Raw genomic sequence first — 18,426 nt, forward strand, 5'->3', positions numbered from 1 at the left:
CGTCCAGATAGTCCGCTCTCAAAATTCTGCAATCTCTCTCCCCACATCCACCACTGCTAGCGGCTCACCTCCAACTGCACAGTCAGTGATTTTCATACAGAGCGTTACGTGGCGTTACCAACATAAAAACCTAAACAGCCTACTTACATAGCCCCCATGCTCCCCACAAAAATTTTATAAATTGTTTTGGGAAGTGGCCAATACAGATTTGAAAACATTTTTCACAATTACAATGACAAAGATATCAAATGCACACAGTTATTGATGCAATGTTGGTCAAAATCAAAAATTGTTCTCATAAAGACAGTCCTGATCATTCATCACAATAGTAATTACAGTTTTCTTTTTTTTTCTCAAAGTCTGAGCAGTAAATGAAAATGCACACGGAAGTAATGAATTTCCATGCAGTCTTGAAGAAGTAGTGTTGTCCTTCCAACGGAAAGACAGTGCTGTCTCTTGACATGCAGACAGGTAATGGGCCACAACAGAGCAAACCCACAAAAGAGTCAGTCAAAGTTTTGAAGAATATTGGTAGGTAGGTGATCACAGAGCAGACCCACTGTAGTCCTGGTTGAGAGTGTGGTATTGGTGGGCAATTAAAGGTGCAGAACCACTGCAGTCCTTGTAGAGACGGCCAGCAGCCATCTGTTGCGACTGTGCATGTGCACAATCACCATCGAAGAGTCTTGCAGACGATGTAGCAAGTCCATTAACCACCCACCACCTGTGCACTCACAAAATATTTTTTTTGAAATGTCCTTTAAAGATGTAGTTATGAAGTTTTCAAAGGCGACTTTCTGAATGTAAAGAATACTGAAATTTTTCTGTGTTACTTTTCTCAAGCCCAGCCGGTGCGCGTGACAGTACGTCCGCAACAACGTTCTCCTTGCTGGGAATGTAGACTATTGTGAAGTGGAATTCTTGCAGAAACAATGCCCAACGTTTTAAGCTGTCATGATTTAATTTTGAAGACATAAGAGATTGTAATGCATGATGATCACTGTATACTTTTACGTGCTTACTAGAAAGAAAGAAACGGAACTTGTTAAATGCCCAAACGATAGCTAAAGCTTCAAATTCGGTAACGGAATAATTTTTTTCAGGTTTTGTTAGCACTCGGCTAGCAAAACCAATGGTTTTCTGAACAGTAGTGTCATTTTCCATGGCTTCTTGAAATAAATGGGCACCAAGACCGACTTTAGAAGAATCAGTGTTAAGGCAGAAATCTTGTGACGGATCTGGATGAGCTAGTATTGGCGCGTTAAGTTGCGCTTCTTTCAAAGAATTGAATTCCAACTGTGCCTTTTCGTCCCAGTTCCAAATAGTATTTTTTCCAGTGAGAGAACAAAGTTTTGGTGTAACTAGAATTTGCATATTCAGAAAACGACAGTAAAAATTTACGAGACCTAGAAAACTGCGGACTTGTTTTTTTGTGGATGGAACTGGAATGGCTCTGATTACTTCTAACTTTTCAGGATCCGGCTGAATGCCTTCAGAAGAAATAATGTGTCAAAAAAACTTCACCTTTGTCCTATCGAATTCAGAATTTCCCAAGTTAACTGTAATTCCAGATTCTGCAAAAATACGTAAAACACTGTTGAGGATACGATTATGCTGTTCCCATGAGGATTCTGCAATCAGAATATCGTCCACATATAAGGTGATGTGACGTTTTAAGAAATCAGGTAATATGGAATTTAGCCCGCGAATGAATGCTACCGATGAAATGTTCAAACCAAAAGGAAGTTTCCGAAATTGGTAGCAAACGCCGAAACAAAGAAAAGCTGTGTATTTTCTACACTCTGGATGAAGTTCGATCAGATAAAATCTGGATCTGAGATCAATGGAAGACAACACTTGTACACCATTAAAATTTTGAGGAAGTTCTTTCAACGTTTGCGGCCTGTCTGTTTCAGGAATGATGATAGTATTGATTTGTCTCGAATCTAAGACAAGCCTGATCGATCCATTTTTTTTCTGAACAACATGTAATGGATTGTTGTATGAGCTTACTGCAGGCTCAACAATGCCCTCGTCAAGCATAGATCGTATTTCTGTTCTAGCACGATCCCAAAAATGTACCGGATTTACGTTTGGTGTAACACAAAATTTAGTATGCTCACGAACACAAAATTGGTATTGAAATCCCTCGATCGTTCCTGTTTTGTGAGTAAAAACTGTGGAATGTGCTTGTAAAATCTCAAAAAGGTCCTGCCTATCAGTGTCATTACAATTCTCAATTGTTTGAATTTTATTCTGAATTAACTCATTAGTATCAAATACGCAGTCGATATCATCCCTGTCAATACTTTCAGAGTGATTGTTAGTGTCAAGTTCTGTCGAAAATTCCAAACTGTTGTCTAACAGGAGGTAAAACCGATTAATTTCCTCGTCATGGTATGAGAGCCAATCTTCAAATTTCAAAGGTATTGACTTACCTTCTTTCTCTACACTTATTTCAGCATCGTGGAAGTTTAAGATTGCTTTGCATTCATTCAAAAAGTCTACTCCTAATATAATTTCTGTTGACAATAACGGAACGATAAGGAAGTTCATAGAGAAACTGTGGCTTTGGCAAAGGAATTCTACGTTGGTTTGTTGGCATACATCTACACTTTTTCCAAAGATTACATAACGGAAGTGTGGGGCAATCGTTCGATTGTTGCATATGCTAAAGACTGTTTCACTAATTACTGAAATGGGACTGCCAGAGTCAAGTACTGCTATAAATTTTACGTCATTTACTATAATATGAATTACAGGATATGCGATGTTGTTCTGTTCCTGGAGTAAGATGTCCCTAATGTCTTCCATTTTTACGTAATTACTAGCCATGGCAGCTACGTCATCAGCTTCATAAGTACGTTTTGTGGCTGCTAGCGGTGTGAGTCACTGCCTATTGTCTCTTTGTTGGCGCACATCGCCATTGGGATTAGGAGACCTTACTTCTATAAATTCACCTTGCCGAGAGGGCCCTGCCTTGTTTGAATCCCGCCAGTTCTGATGACATTCAGGTCTGTCATTATATCGGTAGTTTCCATAGTTTCTTGTTTGTCAGTCATGTGGTGGTGAATTTCTCCTGGAATCGTAACTGCGTGGTGGACCGTTGCATCTGAAGTTATTCTTTCTCCCTTGATAATAATTATTTTGGTTCCCATATTGTCTGTTACTCTGATTTTCTCTGTCATAGTCATTACAGCGGAGAAACGATCTTTCCCTGTAATTATTACTACTCTGCCAATGGTTGTCATACGGGTGGTGTCTGTTTTGGTCACGATTTGCGTTGTAAAAATAGCCTTGTCGTGTCCAGTTTTTATTTCTTCCATCGCGGAAATGTGACGGATGTAATCTGTAATTGTTGTGTTCCTGTTTTCGCGTCCCGCGATTGTCAGTGTCAATTTCCAATTCTTCTAACAGTCCCTGAAAAGCTTCAATGTCGTCTTTCCAACGTCCTTCCGAAATAAGATGTCGTAAATGTTCAGGCAATTTGATTAAGCAAATGCGGATGAGTTCTGAGGGGCTGTATGGGTTTGACAGATACTGATTCTTACGCAACATGTCTTCAAAATATTTCACAAGACTGGAAAATTCAGATTGTTCGAAATGTTTCATCCTCATGATGCTATGTTTTACTCGGTCTTGTGTAGCTTGAGACCAATATACTGAGAGGAAGGCATGATAAAATTCTCCTTCACGGTGACAATCGTGAATGACCGAATGCATTCTTACAGCTGGTTCATTCTCTAAATTGCCACACATAAATTCTAACTTTGCTCCAATGACCAGTTTGGAGGAAAACAATAAGAGAACTGATGAAGCCACGCTTGTGGATGAATGTCGTTGCCAGATTTCTTAAATGTTTTAAATTTACGTGTAGTAATGAACAGCTTATAGTCAAAGTCATTATGTCGGTGAGTCGCACATCGGTCATTTTTACGTCATGTTGGCGGTTCCATCTCGAAATTCGGTGCACCTTGCCAATTTCTTTCATAATTTCCTAAATGCCCTGTGTTATTATTTTGTGGCTTTTTCCGTATTTCTGAGTCCCTCTTCCCATGTTGGAGTGCAAGTCTCCTCTGAAATATGTAATTCCTGTATTACTTGTGCCAACTGATCCTGTACTTCCCAGATTTCTCTTTTGTGTTGCGTATTAATTTGATTCTGGTTTTGTTTGAATTTCCTGATTTGTTCGTACTCCTCTGTGTTATTAAAGACTACCGATCTTGTGTCATTCAGATTATCATCTACCTTCATAGATAAATTATTTAGCTGATCCGAAAGTTCGACTACTTTCTCTGATAATGAACTAATTTCCTCCATGTGTCTTTCTGAACCAATTTTCAAAGTATCTACTGTGTCCTTTAAGTTTTCCTGAGTTTTTGCAAGTTGCGTAACCGAATCGGTAGATGTAACTGAGTCAATTTTAGCCGCAAGGTCTCGTGATTTTCATGAACAATATTTTGCAGTTCTTTTATGGCTGCTTCGTTATTCTGTAATGCATTTTCATGCCGCGACAAAATAGGTTGAAAATGCTCACAAATTTGTGTTTTTACGTCATTACAGACTTTTTGACATTTCTATTCGATGTTACGTAACTCAGTAGTTAAATCTTCACATGTTTGTTGAAGTGTTTCTTTAATTTGTTTCTGATTTTGTTCCATTTGTAGCCGTGACTGTTTTTTATTTCGTTCCATTGCTTCTAACTGTTGCTGTGTTTGTGTCTGGTGTTGTTCCATTGTGTCTAACTTTTGAAGATTTTGTTCCATTGTGTCTATCTTTTGAAGCATTTGTCCCATTTGTTGCATTAATTGTAATAACAATGCACTGGTGTCTGAAACATGTTCCTCAGTGCTATTTGGCACTGCATTTGAACCGGAAATATTCGCATTTTGAAAAGCAGAAAATATGTCTTGACTTATTTGAGAAAACGGTGAGGACGCAAAACCTGAATCTATAGTATTGATTGTGTCCTGTCATTTCGGAATCCTGAGGCGAGCTGTTGCCCACCGATCGATCGATAATGCTTCCCTGTTTACTAATTGTTTCACTGTCTACATCATTATTTGCCGCCCGCTTCATTTCCCTATGCACAGTTACCAAAGTACTACTTTAAATGTCTGTTAATTCATTACACGGTGGTGCTGATAAGCTACGCTCGTCGTCACTATTATTTCTCAATTTAGTTTTGAGATTAGTGTTACGTTTTTCACACGCCATAATTGTCACAATATTTCACATGATAACACAGAAAAGCACAATTTGAAGAGTAAAATAAGAAAACACATTAATATAGCACTGAAAATAATATCTACTTAATTGCAAGCGCAGCTGCGAAATACTTGATGCAAATCTACAAGAATGCCACAACTGCTTTGCAGTACAACAATGAAAAACTGCAACTACAAAGAAGATTCTCTCTGCAATTACGCGTTAGAAATAAACAATAGCTAACTAATTACACAAACTACAAGAAAAATCAGAAGATTCCAGTGAGGTAGCCTCAGCTAAGGGCCGACATATGAAACGTCCCCTTAGAAGAATTAATGAGTTACTGTGATGATGATGATGTTTGGTTTGTGGGGCGCTCAACTGCGTGGTTATCAGCGCCCGTACAATTACCCAATCTTTGCTCAGTCCAATTTCGCCACTTTCCTGGATGATGATGAAATGATGAGGACAACACAAACACCCAGTCATTTCGAGGCAGGTGAAAATCCCTGACTCCGCCGGGAATCGAACCCGGGACCCCGTGCTCGGGAAGCGAGAACGCTACCGCGAGACCACGAGCGGCGGACGAGTTACTGTGCTGATAAACCTCTTACGTCATTTGATTTTCAAACTCCTGAGCAAAACTGAACGTACTCAGACATTTCTCTCTTTACTTATTCTGATCATCACTATACTGACACACAATATTTTTAGCGCAACGCAGTTTTTCAATTATCCCTACAGAAGAGTGGCCTTGACTGACAATAACCTATACCTTTCATGAATGACTTACCTCACAAAAATCATCGTTATTCGAACTACTGCAATACAGCGAGCGCCAATACTGCCAGCTAAATAAAAGATTCTAGCTACTGAAGGCGCTAACTACTGATAGGCATAGTTAGCAAATGATTTTGATAGAGAACAAACGATGTATTTACCTTATTAATATTCAAAAGTCATTATATATATATATATATATATATATATATATATATCAGTTCATGATATACAGTGTTACAAATTTACTCTTTCTGATGGACACACGTCCGGATCGTCCGCTCTCAAAATTCTGCCATCTCTCTCCCCACATCCACCAGTGCTGGCGGTTCACCCCCAACTGCGCAACACTACGCGCTGTTCACATCCAACTGCCCAACACTACAATAGCAAAAATTCCAACAATGCAAAGCAGCCACAGACTGCACACAGCACAGGCAGCGATTTTCATACAGAGCGCTAAGTGGCGTTACCAACATAAAAACCTAAACAGCCTACTTACATATGTTATGTTAACTTTGTGTTTTCGCAAACTTGCCATCCGCCACACAATTTAACCAAAGGGTCGCAAGTGTCTAATTTAGGGCATGTAATGCCACTCGTGCGGTTCAGTCACTAGACGAGTTTGAGCCAAGACATTTCGACGAAGAGGAACCGAAAGTGAGCCCGAACATCTTTGAGATGTTAGCTCGCAACTCACTACATTTTCGCTGCTCGTGCAGTAAAACTGCCGTACCAGTCATGACGTTTCAATTTGTTACTTCTTTACAAGTAAGTGTATTCGCAAAGCGTTTTGCAGACAGTATTTACATGTATTATTGAATATAACTGCAAAATTGGATCATTATACGATACATGGTTCAGTAGATGTGACGTCTTAAACGCTGAATAGCTTGAAAAATTATCTTTCGCTTAAAATTTAGTGCACATTGCCCGGAATATACGCAACCTTTATTTGTTAATTATAACACTTAGCGAGTCCCAATAAACTTTCAACCTAATATCAAATGTTTTGCTAAACTTTTCTCGCTTACATTCTTAACGTCACATACTTAACCCACTAACTCATTTATAAAGTGATCAGATGTTTGAAAATGTTTCATACATTGGAATTCGATTCTTTGGCTTTGAGCGCTGTGAGACTTAACTTCTGAGGTCGTCAGTCAATCCGATTCTTTAAAGAATCGGTGGTTTACTGGTGTATCAAGAAAGTGTAAAGTTCTGGGCAGACTCGTATTTTGCACAATATTTGTTTTGTTAAATTAGACACAAGGTAACCATGGTAAGTTGTAATTCATTTGTATTGGACCAATGCACATTTATGTAGCGTTTTTCACTGGTTTTTTGAATATAACAGAAAGACAATAGAGAGAAATTAATCATCAACAAAAACAGTCTGATGATGGTTCTGAGGCTGGTTTTCGACTCCGCATCTGTAGAAACCAACTGGTTCAGCGATAATGATGTCGTCAGTCCAAATTTAAAGTAAATTTTCTGCCACAAAGAAATTTTCATCAGAGCTGTTCAATAAGAAGCGAGAAAGGTCAGTGCTTGAGGGCGCGTGATTAGAATAAGTGCAGTAGGAATGGTTTTCCAGCCAAGCTCCTGGAGAGATCAATTTGTACAATCAGCAGTGTGGATAGAGGCGTCCTTGTACGGTATAAATACTTGATTCAGATTCCTTGGGCAGTTTTCTTATACTGCGACCACAAAGCGTCTCAGTAGTTGGCAGCAGATGCGAGCTTGGCGATGGACACAACCCTGGAATACAGTTTGTAACACAAAACTCATTCTTTGTGCCACCAGGTACATAACTTTACAGTCTGAGGGCTCACACTGGTCTTTGTTCTGAATATTTTTTTGTTAGAGTCAACCACTATTTTTGTTTTCTGAAGTTAGCAAACAATGTTTCAAATTCCCATTTTGTCATCCTAAGCTAAGCTTTCCGTTACTTCCTCAATTCGTCAATTAGTCTTCTTAAATGTAGCGAATAACTGATGTCAAAAAGATCCTACTTGAAACGAAGACTATTTTCTGACGTGATGTCCACAATGAACTTACCCCATACATAGCACACGGGTTTCCAGCTGAACATCCAACAAAATGTCACAAATTTTAGAATTTTTGTGTTTCACACTCCATTTCCTTACGCTTCAACAACACTCAATCCTTCAAATCTGCAACAGTCAATAAGTAACAGGAAGAAGAAAGGAGAACCTCAAATAAAGAATGACTGCTGGTGAATGTACTTATAGCAAGCTACTTACAACAGGCCTAACAAAAGCTCCACGAATTTATGCATCAGTATAAAGTTTTTAGGGCCATTATGCGTGGATCGGAGAGTACATACTTCAGTATTCTTTACGCTCGACGTTGCATGGGCAATGGTCACAACACTTTTGCCTATGCAATTATACGAGACCTAACGCTATTCAAAACTAAAGAGAGCAGTGCTCGACATCTAGGCTTTCCGTTTACTTTGAACCCTATTTGTCCACATACCATAAATACATACAGCGCTGTAGCAGTTAGAAAGCAACATGCTTGCTGAAGTTTTCTTAAGTTACAGTACTGGCAGCCCGTACATATGTCCGTTATGTAATTTTATGTCGGTGTTTTCAAAATCAAGTCGAAAGTATGCATTGGGTAGCAGAGGCTGCTGGTAAAACGACGCGGACGAACCAGGAAATATTTGAGACATTGTGGCAGATTAAAGTAGTATACTGGATCGGAACTCAAAATTAGGCCGACTGCGTTTTACTGGCAATTACTCTAATGACTGAGCATTGCAAGCAGAAGACACGAGCAGCAGTCATAACTTTTTTCTGCCTGTACTTGCCCGCATCACAGAAGTTCTTCCTTGCCATTTGTTGGAGATTGTTTCCAAAATTAATTTTTTACTCTGCAGCAGTGTTAGCCTGATACGAAACTTAATGGCTAACTAAAATTGTGTGCCCAATCGGTACTTAAACGTGGTACCTGGCTATTGTAAGGCTGCGAAGAGGGTTTGCGAGTCGCGATTGAGTAGATGAGCCAGTGTAGTAAATGACCGTGAAAAGCAAGTTCGTGGCTTTCGTTTCCCGTGAAACACAAGGTTTTCATCTGCCAGAAAGTTTCATATCAGAGCTAAAAATTCATCAACGTACTGATTTGTTTATCAGGCTGTTATATGTCTGCCAGAAATGAAAATTCTCGTGAAGTGTGGAACATCTTTTGTTACGACAATGTAATAAGTCATGAAATGTATTCGCAACTGCGAATGTGGACTCCATCAGCTGTATAATGGAATAACGACAATGAAAATTTCTGCCGAACAGGTACTCGAACGCAGATTTCCCGCTTATCGCAAGCGCTCCCCTTAGCATTTTTTTTATCTCATTTCGTTCTATATTCTATCGCTTGAGCCTTGTCCCGCAGTTACGCACTGTCAGCCATTGTTAATCGGAATTGGCACGTTAATGTTTAAGGGGTGGCCGGATGCCCATCCTGCCGCCACCCTGTAACCTCCGTGATGGAATTAGTGTACCCCAACTGTCTGCATCGAGCGTAATCCATGGAATAGTGTGAAAGTGTACAGATATCTGCGAGCCGTGTAACTGAGGCGGAACATGGGGACCATCCCGGTATTCACCTAGCGGTATATGGAAAACCGCCTAAAAACCACAACCAGGCGGGCCGGCACACCGGCCCTCGTCGTTAATCCGCCGGGCGGATTCGATCTGTGGCCGGCCCGCCTAGCCGAGTCCAGGAAGCAGCACGTTAGCGCTCTCGGCTACCATGGCGCGCCTCATTTCATTCTATATAGTTAGTTTAATTTGTTCGGGGCAGACGTCCGATGACACCCGTTCAAATTCTTCGTCGATACGTTCACTCGGTTTTATATTACAGAGGTTAGCTAACCCTCTGATCGAACACACTGAGCCACTGTGCCGGCAGCATTTGGCTCTTCGAGCACAACTGATGGGCGGAACCAAACTTCCATATGTCGTCAACCATGTGTCTGTACTCGTATTCCATTATGTATATTTCCGTACAGGGCAGACATATTATTTGAACGTCGCTCGCCGGTGTCGGCGGATGAACTCGATATTGCAGCACCTGTATTATTCCGAATTAAACAGCGAAGTCCCTTCGGACATGCATGCGGAAGCTTGGGTCTGGTCGTGAGTCGTGCTCGTGTAGTGAAATTGTAAGGCAGCTGCTCGCGGTACTCGAGAAATCCTTGTTTGAGTCCGTATCCTGTAGAAGTTTTCATTGTCGTCATTCCATTATAAAGTCGATGGTATTCCATATTCGCAGTTGTGAATACAAAAAAAAAAAAAAAAAAAAAAGGTTCAAATGGCTCTGAGCACCATGGGACTCAACGTCTGAGGTCATCAGTCCCCTAGAACTTAGAACTACTTAAACCTAATTAACTTAAGGACATCACACACATCCATGCCCGAGGCAGGATTCGAACCTGCGACCGTAGCGGTCGCGCGGTTCCAGACTGAAGCGCCCAGAACCGCACGGCCACCCCGGCCGGCCTATACGTTGGTACCAGTAATAACTCTGATATCAGTGCTAGTGTTGCACTTCGTTGGCGACGCTGCCTTCTGATTTGTTCTTCATTGTAACATCCACGTGACAGTAGCACATCGAACACTACACAATAATTCTTGTGTCTAGGGTGCAGTCTTCCCCCATGCCGTTGGTGTGGAGGCTTGCGTGCCTCAGCGATACAGATGGCCGTACCGTAGGTGCAACCACAACGGAGGGGTATCTGTTGAGAGGCCAGACCAACGTGTGGTTCCTGAAGAGGGGCAGCAGCCTTTTTAGTAGTTGCAGGGAAAACAACCTAGATGATTGACTGATCTGGCATTGTAACATTAACCAAAACGGCCTTGCTGTTGTGGTACTGCGAACGGCTGAAAGCAAGGAGAAACTACAGCCGTAATTTTTCCCGAGGGCATGCAGCTTTCCTGTATGGTTAAATGATGATGGCGTCCTGTTGGGTAAAATATTCCGGAGGGAAAATAGTCCCCCATTCGGATCTCCGGGCGGGGACTACTCAAGAGGACGTCGTTATCAGGGGAAAGAAAACTGGCGTTCTACGGATCGGAGCGTGGAATGTCAGATCCCTTAATCGGGCAAGTAGGTTAGAAAATTTAAAAACGGAAATGGACAGGTTAAAAATAGATATGGTGGGAATTAGTGAAGTTCGGTGGCAGGAGGAACAAGACTTTTGGTCAGGTGAATACGGGGTTATAAATTCAAAATCAAATAGGGGTACTGCAGGATTAGGTTTAGAAATGAATAAAAAAATAGGAGTGCGGGTAAGCTACTACAAACAGCGTAGTGAACGCATTATTGTGGCCAAGATAGACACGAAGCCCACGCCTACTACAGTAGTACAAGTTTATATGCCAACTAGCTCTGCAGATGATGAAGAAATTTATGAAATGTATGATGAGATAAAAGAAATTATTCAGGTAGTGAAGGGAGGCGAAAATTTAATAGTCATGGGTGACTGGAATTCGAGAGTAGGGAAAGGGAGAGAAGAAAACGTAGTAGGTGAATATGCATTGGGGCTAAGAAATGAAAGAGGAAACCGTCTGGTAGAATTTTGCACAGAGCATAACTTAATCACAGCCAACACTTGGTTCAAGAATCATGAAAGATGATTGTATAAATGGAAGAATCCTGGAGATACTAGAAGGTATCAGATAGATCATATAATGGTAAGACAGAGATTTAGGAACCAGGTTTTAAATTGTAATACATTTCCAAGGGCAGATGTGGACTCTGACCACAATCTATTGGTTATGAACTGTAGATTAAAACTGAAGAAACTGAAAAAAGGGGGGAATTTAAGGAGATGGGACCTGGATAAATTGAAAGAACCAGAGATTGTACAGAGTTTCAGGGAGAGCATAAGCGAACAATTGACAGGAATGGGGGAAAGAAGTACAGTAGAAGAAGAATGGGTAGATTTGAGGGAGGAAGTAGTGAAGGCAGCAGAGGATCAAGTAGGTAAATAGACGAGGGCTAGTACATATCCTTAGGTAACAGAAGAAATATTGAATTTAATTGATGAAAGTAGAAAATATAAAAATGCAGTAAATGAAGAAGGTAAAAAGGAATACAAACGTCTCAAAACTGAGATCGACAGGAAGTGCAAATTGGCTAAGCAGGGAAGGCTAGAGGAAAAATGTAAGGATTTAGAGGCTTATCTCACTAGGGGTAAGATAGATACTGCCTACAGGAAAATTAAAGAGACCTTTGGAGACATGAGAACCACTTGTATGAATATCAAGAGGTCAGATGGAAACCCAGTTCTAAGCAAAGAAGGGAAAGCAGAAAGGTAGAAGGAGTATATAGAGGGTCTCTACAAGGGCGATGTACTTGAGGACAATATTATGGAAATGGAAGAGGATGTAGATGAAGATGAAATGGGAGGTATGATACTGCGGGAAGAATTTGACAGAGCACTGAATGACCTGAGTCGAAACAAGGCCCCGGAGTAGACAACATTCCGTTAGAACTATTGACGGCCTAGGGAGAGCCAGTCCTGACAAAACTCTACCAACTGGTGAGCAAGATGTATGAGACTGGCGAAATACCCTCAGACTTCAAGAAGAAACTGTTTCGCCAGGAGGGAGAGCTGTGCCACTGCATGCAGTGTGGCTTAGTGATCAGCACTGCTGGCTGGCGTGCGCCTGCTCAGTCCCGATACCAGCAGTTATTTGTTACTTAGTATTTCATATTTCTGGATGGTCCTCGAAACATCTAGTATTTGTGAATTCTGGAATATTCATGTTTGTATAAATAGCTGCACTCTCCGCCTACAAAGTCAGCTCTATTCTGGCTATACGTTGGTTCAAATGGTTCAAATGGCTCTGAGCACCGTGAAACTTAACATCTGAGGTCATCACTCGCCTACAACTCAGAACTACTTAAACCTAACTAACCTAAGGACATAACACTCATCCATGCCCGAGGCAGGATTCGAACCTGCGACCGTAGCAGTCGCCGGTTCCAGACTGAAGCGCCGAGAACCGCTCGGCCACAATGGTCGGCCTATACGTTGGTAACAGTAATAACTCTGATATCAGTGCTAAGTGTTGCACTTCGTTGGCGACCCTGCCTTCTGATTTGTTCTTCATTGTAGCATCCACGTGACAGTAGCACAACGAACACTACACAATAATTCTTGTGTCTAGGGTGCAGTCTTCCCCCATGCCGTTGGTGGGGAGGCTTGCGTGCCTCAGCGATACAGATGGCCGTATCGTAGGTGCAACCACAACGGAGGGGTATCTGTTGAGAGGCCAGACAAATATGTGTTTCCTGAAGAGGGGCAGCAGCCTTTTCAGTAGTTGCAGGGGTAACAGACGGGATGATTGACTGATCTGGCCTTGTAACATTAACCAAAACGGCCTTTCTGTGCTGGTACTGCGAACGGCTGAAAGCAAGGGGAAGCTACGGCCGTAATTTTTCCCGAGGGCATGCAGCTTTACTGTATGGTATTGGAGGGCAGCGTGGAGGTTAAAAATGGCAGAGGGAGACCGAGAGTTGAATACACTAAACAGATTCAGAAGGATGTAGGTTGCAGTAGGTACTGGGAGATGAAGAACCTTGCACAGGATAGAGTAGCATGGAGAGCTGCATCGAACCAGTCTCTGGACTGAAGACCCCAACAACAACAACTACAAGACGTTGCAGCGTAATACTGCACGGTCGAGAGAATAAAGTGTCTGTCATTTCGAACCTAGCCGATCGCGGCCGCTGGGAGCCAGCATGGAGTTGGATATCAACCTCCTGACAGCATCGACTCGACGTTCGCATGACAGGCCTGTGATACGGACGAATGGTAGCCGATCGTTCTCGACAAGCAACGCTCCCTCCCCTGACAAATTCCTACACGTGTTAGTACAGGTTTAGCCTTCTTACACGTATCGCAACACCAGCTGACATACAACCACCATTCAAATGAGTTTTCTGTATAAAATCTTTCCTGATACAGTATACGGAATGTAAATGGTGTTACTTCTGTCTACATCTCGCGGTGATGTTGAGATACTAAGCATTTGCATATTCAAACGTGTAGCACACTGTAATCTAACATGGCGTTTGTTACACACCTCTTTCATGGTGTTGCAGTTTTAGTGGTCAGCAGTGGATTTGTATTGATTTTGTTCGAACTTATTGTTTCCGTGCAAAACAAGAAATATTACAAATGTTATGAAATTGCATTTTATTTGTGTACGTACTGCAATTGTGTGCAGTTTAATTGCTCCCTGAGGGTAAAATATCCTTTCATTACGACAGTAGTCTCCACCCACGAGATAAGGAAATACTGATGGTTTTGGCGTGTAGAGTCTTACGTCGTGAGGAGAGCGTAGTACCCGTTTTGTAATTGTCCAAGTCAGAACGCTGCAATCTGATGACTGGACGCCCAACTGTAGTAAGGCACAATAAATCATCCGTTCTTTTATTTTTGTAAGAAAGATATAAGCATTACTTATTTTTGCTTTTCATGTTTGAAAAGTACAACACATGTGATTATTACAATCTTACCAGTGTATCTGTAAGCACTGCGAACTGAATTTGTAATATAATCTTCCCTTTTCTGGTACAGGGTGCATTCTGTTCAACAACAATTTCATTTACTAGTTATTGTTGCGATATCTCTTCTATTGTGTTAGTGGAAATGTAATGTTTCAAATCATATAAATTTAATGTGGCAACTAACTGAGAACCAGTTTCGATTTTACGTATGTATCGTTATCATTTAAGTGCGAAAACCACAAAGTACACTAGTATTGTCATGAATGCTTCGATGAAAAGGTTGCTCCTTTATGATAATTAGAGATCCTTTCGTGTACAATATGTAAAAGGTGAACTAAGTTTTCAAAAGAGAAAAGTAATTTAGATCTGATATAAGTATAGGGAGCTATTACATGATCCACCATCTTGTTCTTTGTCAGAGAAGAAAAGTTTCACAACACAAGATATTGATAACAAATTGGTTAAAGCAGAAACTAAATAATTGTGAAACTGGGATTGGGTATTTATTTGAAATGTAACATATTCCTGAGTACAGTTTTTAAAAGGTTAGTTGTTGTGGTCGCCGCTTGTGTTGTAAGTGTTTTCTTTGGAGTTCTCGGAAGAAAGAATAGAACTGTAGTCGATACCGATAGTAAATGAAATTATCAGTATTCGAGTGCGCCAGGTACGGTGTTTGATTGCACACTAGGTTCTTAGGAATTATAATATCCTTCGATGAGTTAAATATAGGTTTTCACGCTACATTTAGTTATTTTATAACTTGTTAATCAAAGTGAATATTATTTAGATTCTGTACTGAGGAAGTAGTTCCATTGAACATTAAGAGTTTCTCCTTCAGAAGCCGATAAACCTTCACTCTACGACTGTCCAATGATAATTTAACATAAACTTTATATTCTGATTGCTTGTTGCGTTAAACGGCACATTAATCTGAACAATATAATTAAATTCACTCATTGAATATTTCTTAATTATTGTAGTTATATTAAGCAAGGTTAGACATCCCGACTTACATTTCAGTCCCAATGCTGTTACAAGGACAGCAGCCAAAAACAATATGGAACATTCCGCTAGGGTGGTGATGCAATACTCACATCGGGATGATACTTGACGAGTCCTCTAAGGAACTCCAGCTGGTCCTTATCCGCTGGCACCAGCCGGTAGACTCGGTAGCCGTCGTAGCGCACCATCTCCCCGGCAACCAGCACCACAACAGCCACCAGGAACATCAAAATTCGAGGATCCATCCTGAAGCTGAAACCCAGAGGGATAACTCTCATGTCCTGGACCATTACTGTTGTACTCACAAGAGCCAAAAAAAGTGAGAATAAATGTCTACAGCGCGTTCTTAACAAACTTAATGTCTGTACGCGATTTGTGTCTGAAAAGCGGATCCTTTCCATTCACGGTCAGTGCATAAAAATTTAAGCTGATCTGCAAAAGAGACCAACCATTCGAATCCGAGTCGGATTAAAAGTTTCGATTACTGAAGACCGTCATTTCATTGCCTACGCTGGTGGAGGCTATGGTTACTTTCTTGGTTTCCTAGAAGGCTCGACAGTATAAACAAATCAGGATATATATTCTTCAGCAAAGCTTAACCAGCATTATGTTCATCAGTCGCTTGCTACTGAAGGGTACAGGCCTCTTCTACTCTTCTCCATGCATCAAGGCTGTCAGCTGCTGCCACAGCACGTAGCTCCTGCATATTTTCCAGTAGTACCCGGCCATCCACTATGTGCCCCATTACGTCGTGCATCGTGTATTCATTTATCAAATACGCCGCAAAATGAGTTAAAAGATGAGCACATGTTCCCCTTACACACCCCCTATGGAGCGTTTCCTATGTTACTGTGCTCGCTGCTTGAGTAATACTAAGCAGACCTCCTCAGATCTAGCAACTAAATGATCTTAATTGTAAAAACTATTTCATTCCACCTTGGTGTTGTGGTAGAGCAATCTTCTATTACTACTATTTAATAAATAGTCGTAGGTTGCAGATTGTTTTATATTAACTTAAGAACGAAGCGTTTCGGCCGGATAGGGATTACCAGGTTATCTGAAAATTTAAGGTAACGACTATATCACAATAAATTCGGCGTGGTCTTATTCTGGATTACTATAAAAGCAAATAAGCTTCAAAAACCGACAGAATAAAATTATACAGAGAAACGTAATGTAACTCACGTTGAAATATCAGAAATTGTCTACCAGAAAGTATCCGTGAATAAGGCATGCATCCGCATAAAACATACTGAAAGGCAACCTATGTGAAAAAATACCAAAATTTAATGAAATAAAATCAACGGGATCAGGCACTAGTAGAGAGCGAAGAAGAAACCAAGAAATGCTTATCACCTTTCAGGGAGGCGACGACAGGTATAGCAGCGCAAAACGGGACCTCGCACGCAAACCGTTAACAGCCATACGCTGTAACTGCCCCAGAGGTTCGTTCGTATTCGCGTGGAGTATACATAGGAGCTCATGCAAAATATTGGGCTAGTGATAATGACAGTCACCATGCGGCGCTGCCGTCAGTTTTACAGTGTGATAATAGCGTAAAATTGGAATAGTAAATGATAAATTAAGAAATAAATTAGAAATAACTGAGTAAATGGGAATAAACAGTACCTGCAGGACATGCCAGATCGAAAGCTATGCACAGAGATATAGAAAATCCTTATGCTCAAAAGCGGTTTAACAGAATAATGAAATAGAAAATTTCTTTTCTTTTAACCTGAGTTACATTACGTTTGTCTGCGTAATTTAATTCGATCGGATGTTGAAGCTTATTTGCTTTCATAGTAATCCAGAGTAGGACTACGCCGAATTCATTGTAATATAGTGATTCCCTTAAATTTTCAGATAACATGATGACGCCCTAGCCGAGAGAAACGCGTAGTTCTTAAGTTAATAAAAGCATTCTGCAACCTACGAGTGTTTTTTAAAATAGTATATACGTTCTATTCATCTGTAATGACAGCATGTTCTTTAAGGTTACTGTGGGGAACCCGTAAAAGAAGAAAATCAAAGCGTTTGACATGTGCTGCTTTAGAAGAATGCTGAACTTGAGATAGCCTGATAAGATAAGAAATGTGAAGATTCTCCGCAGATCCTACGAGGAAAGAAAGATATAGAAAACTTTGCTAAGAACAAGGAACGAGATGACAGGGCATCAGTGAATAACTTTCATTGTACGAAAGGCAGCTTTAGAGGCTAAAAACTGTAGGAGAACAAGGAAGTTGGAACATACCCAACAAGTAACTGAGGACGGTGGTGTAAGTGCTGCCCTCAAACGAAGAGATTTGGTCGTCTGCAGAGTATACTGTCTTTTATCGCCTAGTAAAGTCAACAGAAGGTCGAAACAAATAGCAAAATGATTTACAAAAGATATCTGACTGAGGCGAAAAATGACAATCAAGCCTAAATAATGAAAAGTGTGAGGTCATCCTCATGAGTGCTAAAATCTTCGGTTACACGATAAAACAATCGAATAGAAAAGCCGTAAATTCAACTAAATACGTAGGAATTACAACTACGAACTACAAAATCTGGAAAGAACATATATAAAATGTTACGGGGAAGGCGAATGGAAGACTGTGATTTATTGGTTAATAGGTTAACGGAGTGCATCGAGAAAGTTCAAATAGGAGCAGTACGTTTTGTGTTATTGAGAAGTAGGGGAGAGAGTGTCACGTATATGATACAGGATTTCAGGCGGATATCACTAGAACAAAGTCATTTCTCGTTGCTGCGGGATCACGAAATTTCAGTCACCAACATTCTCATCCGAATGCGGAAATATTTTGTTGACTCCGACCTAAAAGGGAGAAACTATCATCACAATGAAATAAGGGAAAACAAAGCTCTCGCGGAAAGATACAGTTGTTC

General features: G+C 40.8%; 1 protein-coding gene across 1 annotated transcript in view; it reads right to left on the reverse strand.

Moving 5' to 3' along the window:
• The window catches only part of LOC126176730 (zinc carboxypeptidase-like), a 94,573-nt gene extending 78,788 nt beyond the window's left edge, over positions 1 to 15,785 (reverse strand). The window contains exon 1 of the mRNA XM_049923898.1: positions 15,630 to 15,785. Coding sequence (XP_049779855.1) covers positions 15,630 to 15,782 — 153 coding nt within the window. The 5' untranslated portion in view covers positions 15,783 to 15,785. The remainder of the gene's footprint in view (positions 1 to 15,629) is intronic.
• Between the last annotated feature and the right edge of the window lie 2,641 nt (positions 15,786 to 18,426).

This window comes from Schistocerca cancellata, chromosome 3 (assembly GCF_023864275.1).
Source record: "Schistocerca cancellata isolate TAMUIC-IGC-003103 chromosome 3, iqSchCanc2.1, whole genome shotgun sequence".
Taxonomy (NCBI): Eukaryota; Metazoa; Arthropoda; class Insecta; order Orthoptera; family Acrididae; genus Schistocerca; species Schistocerca cancellata.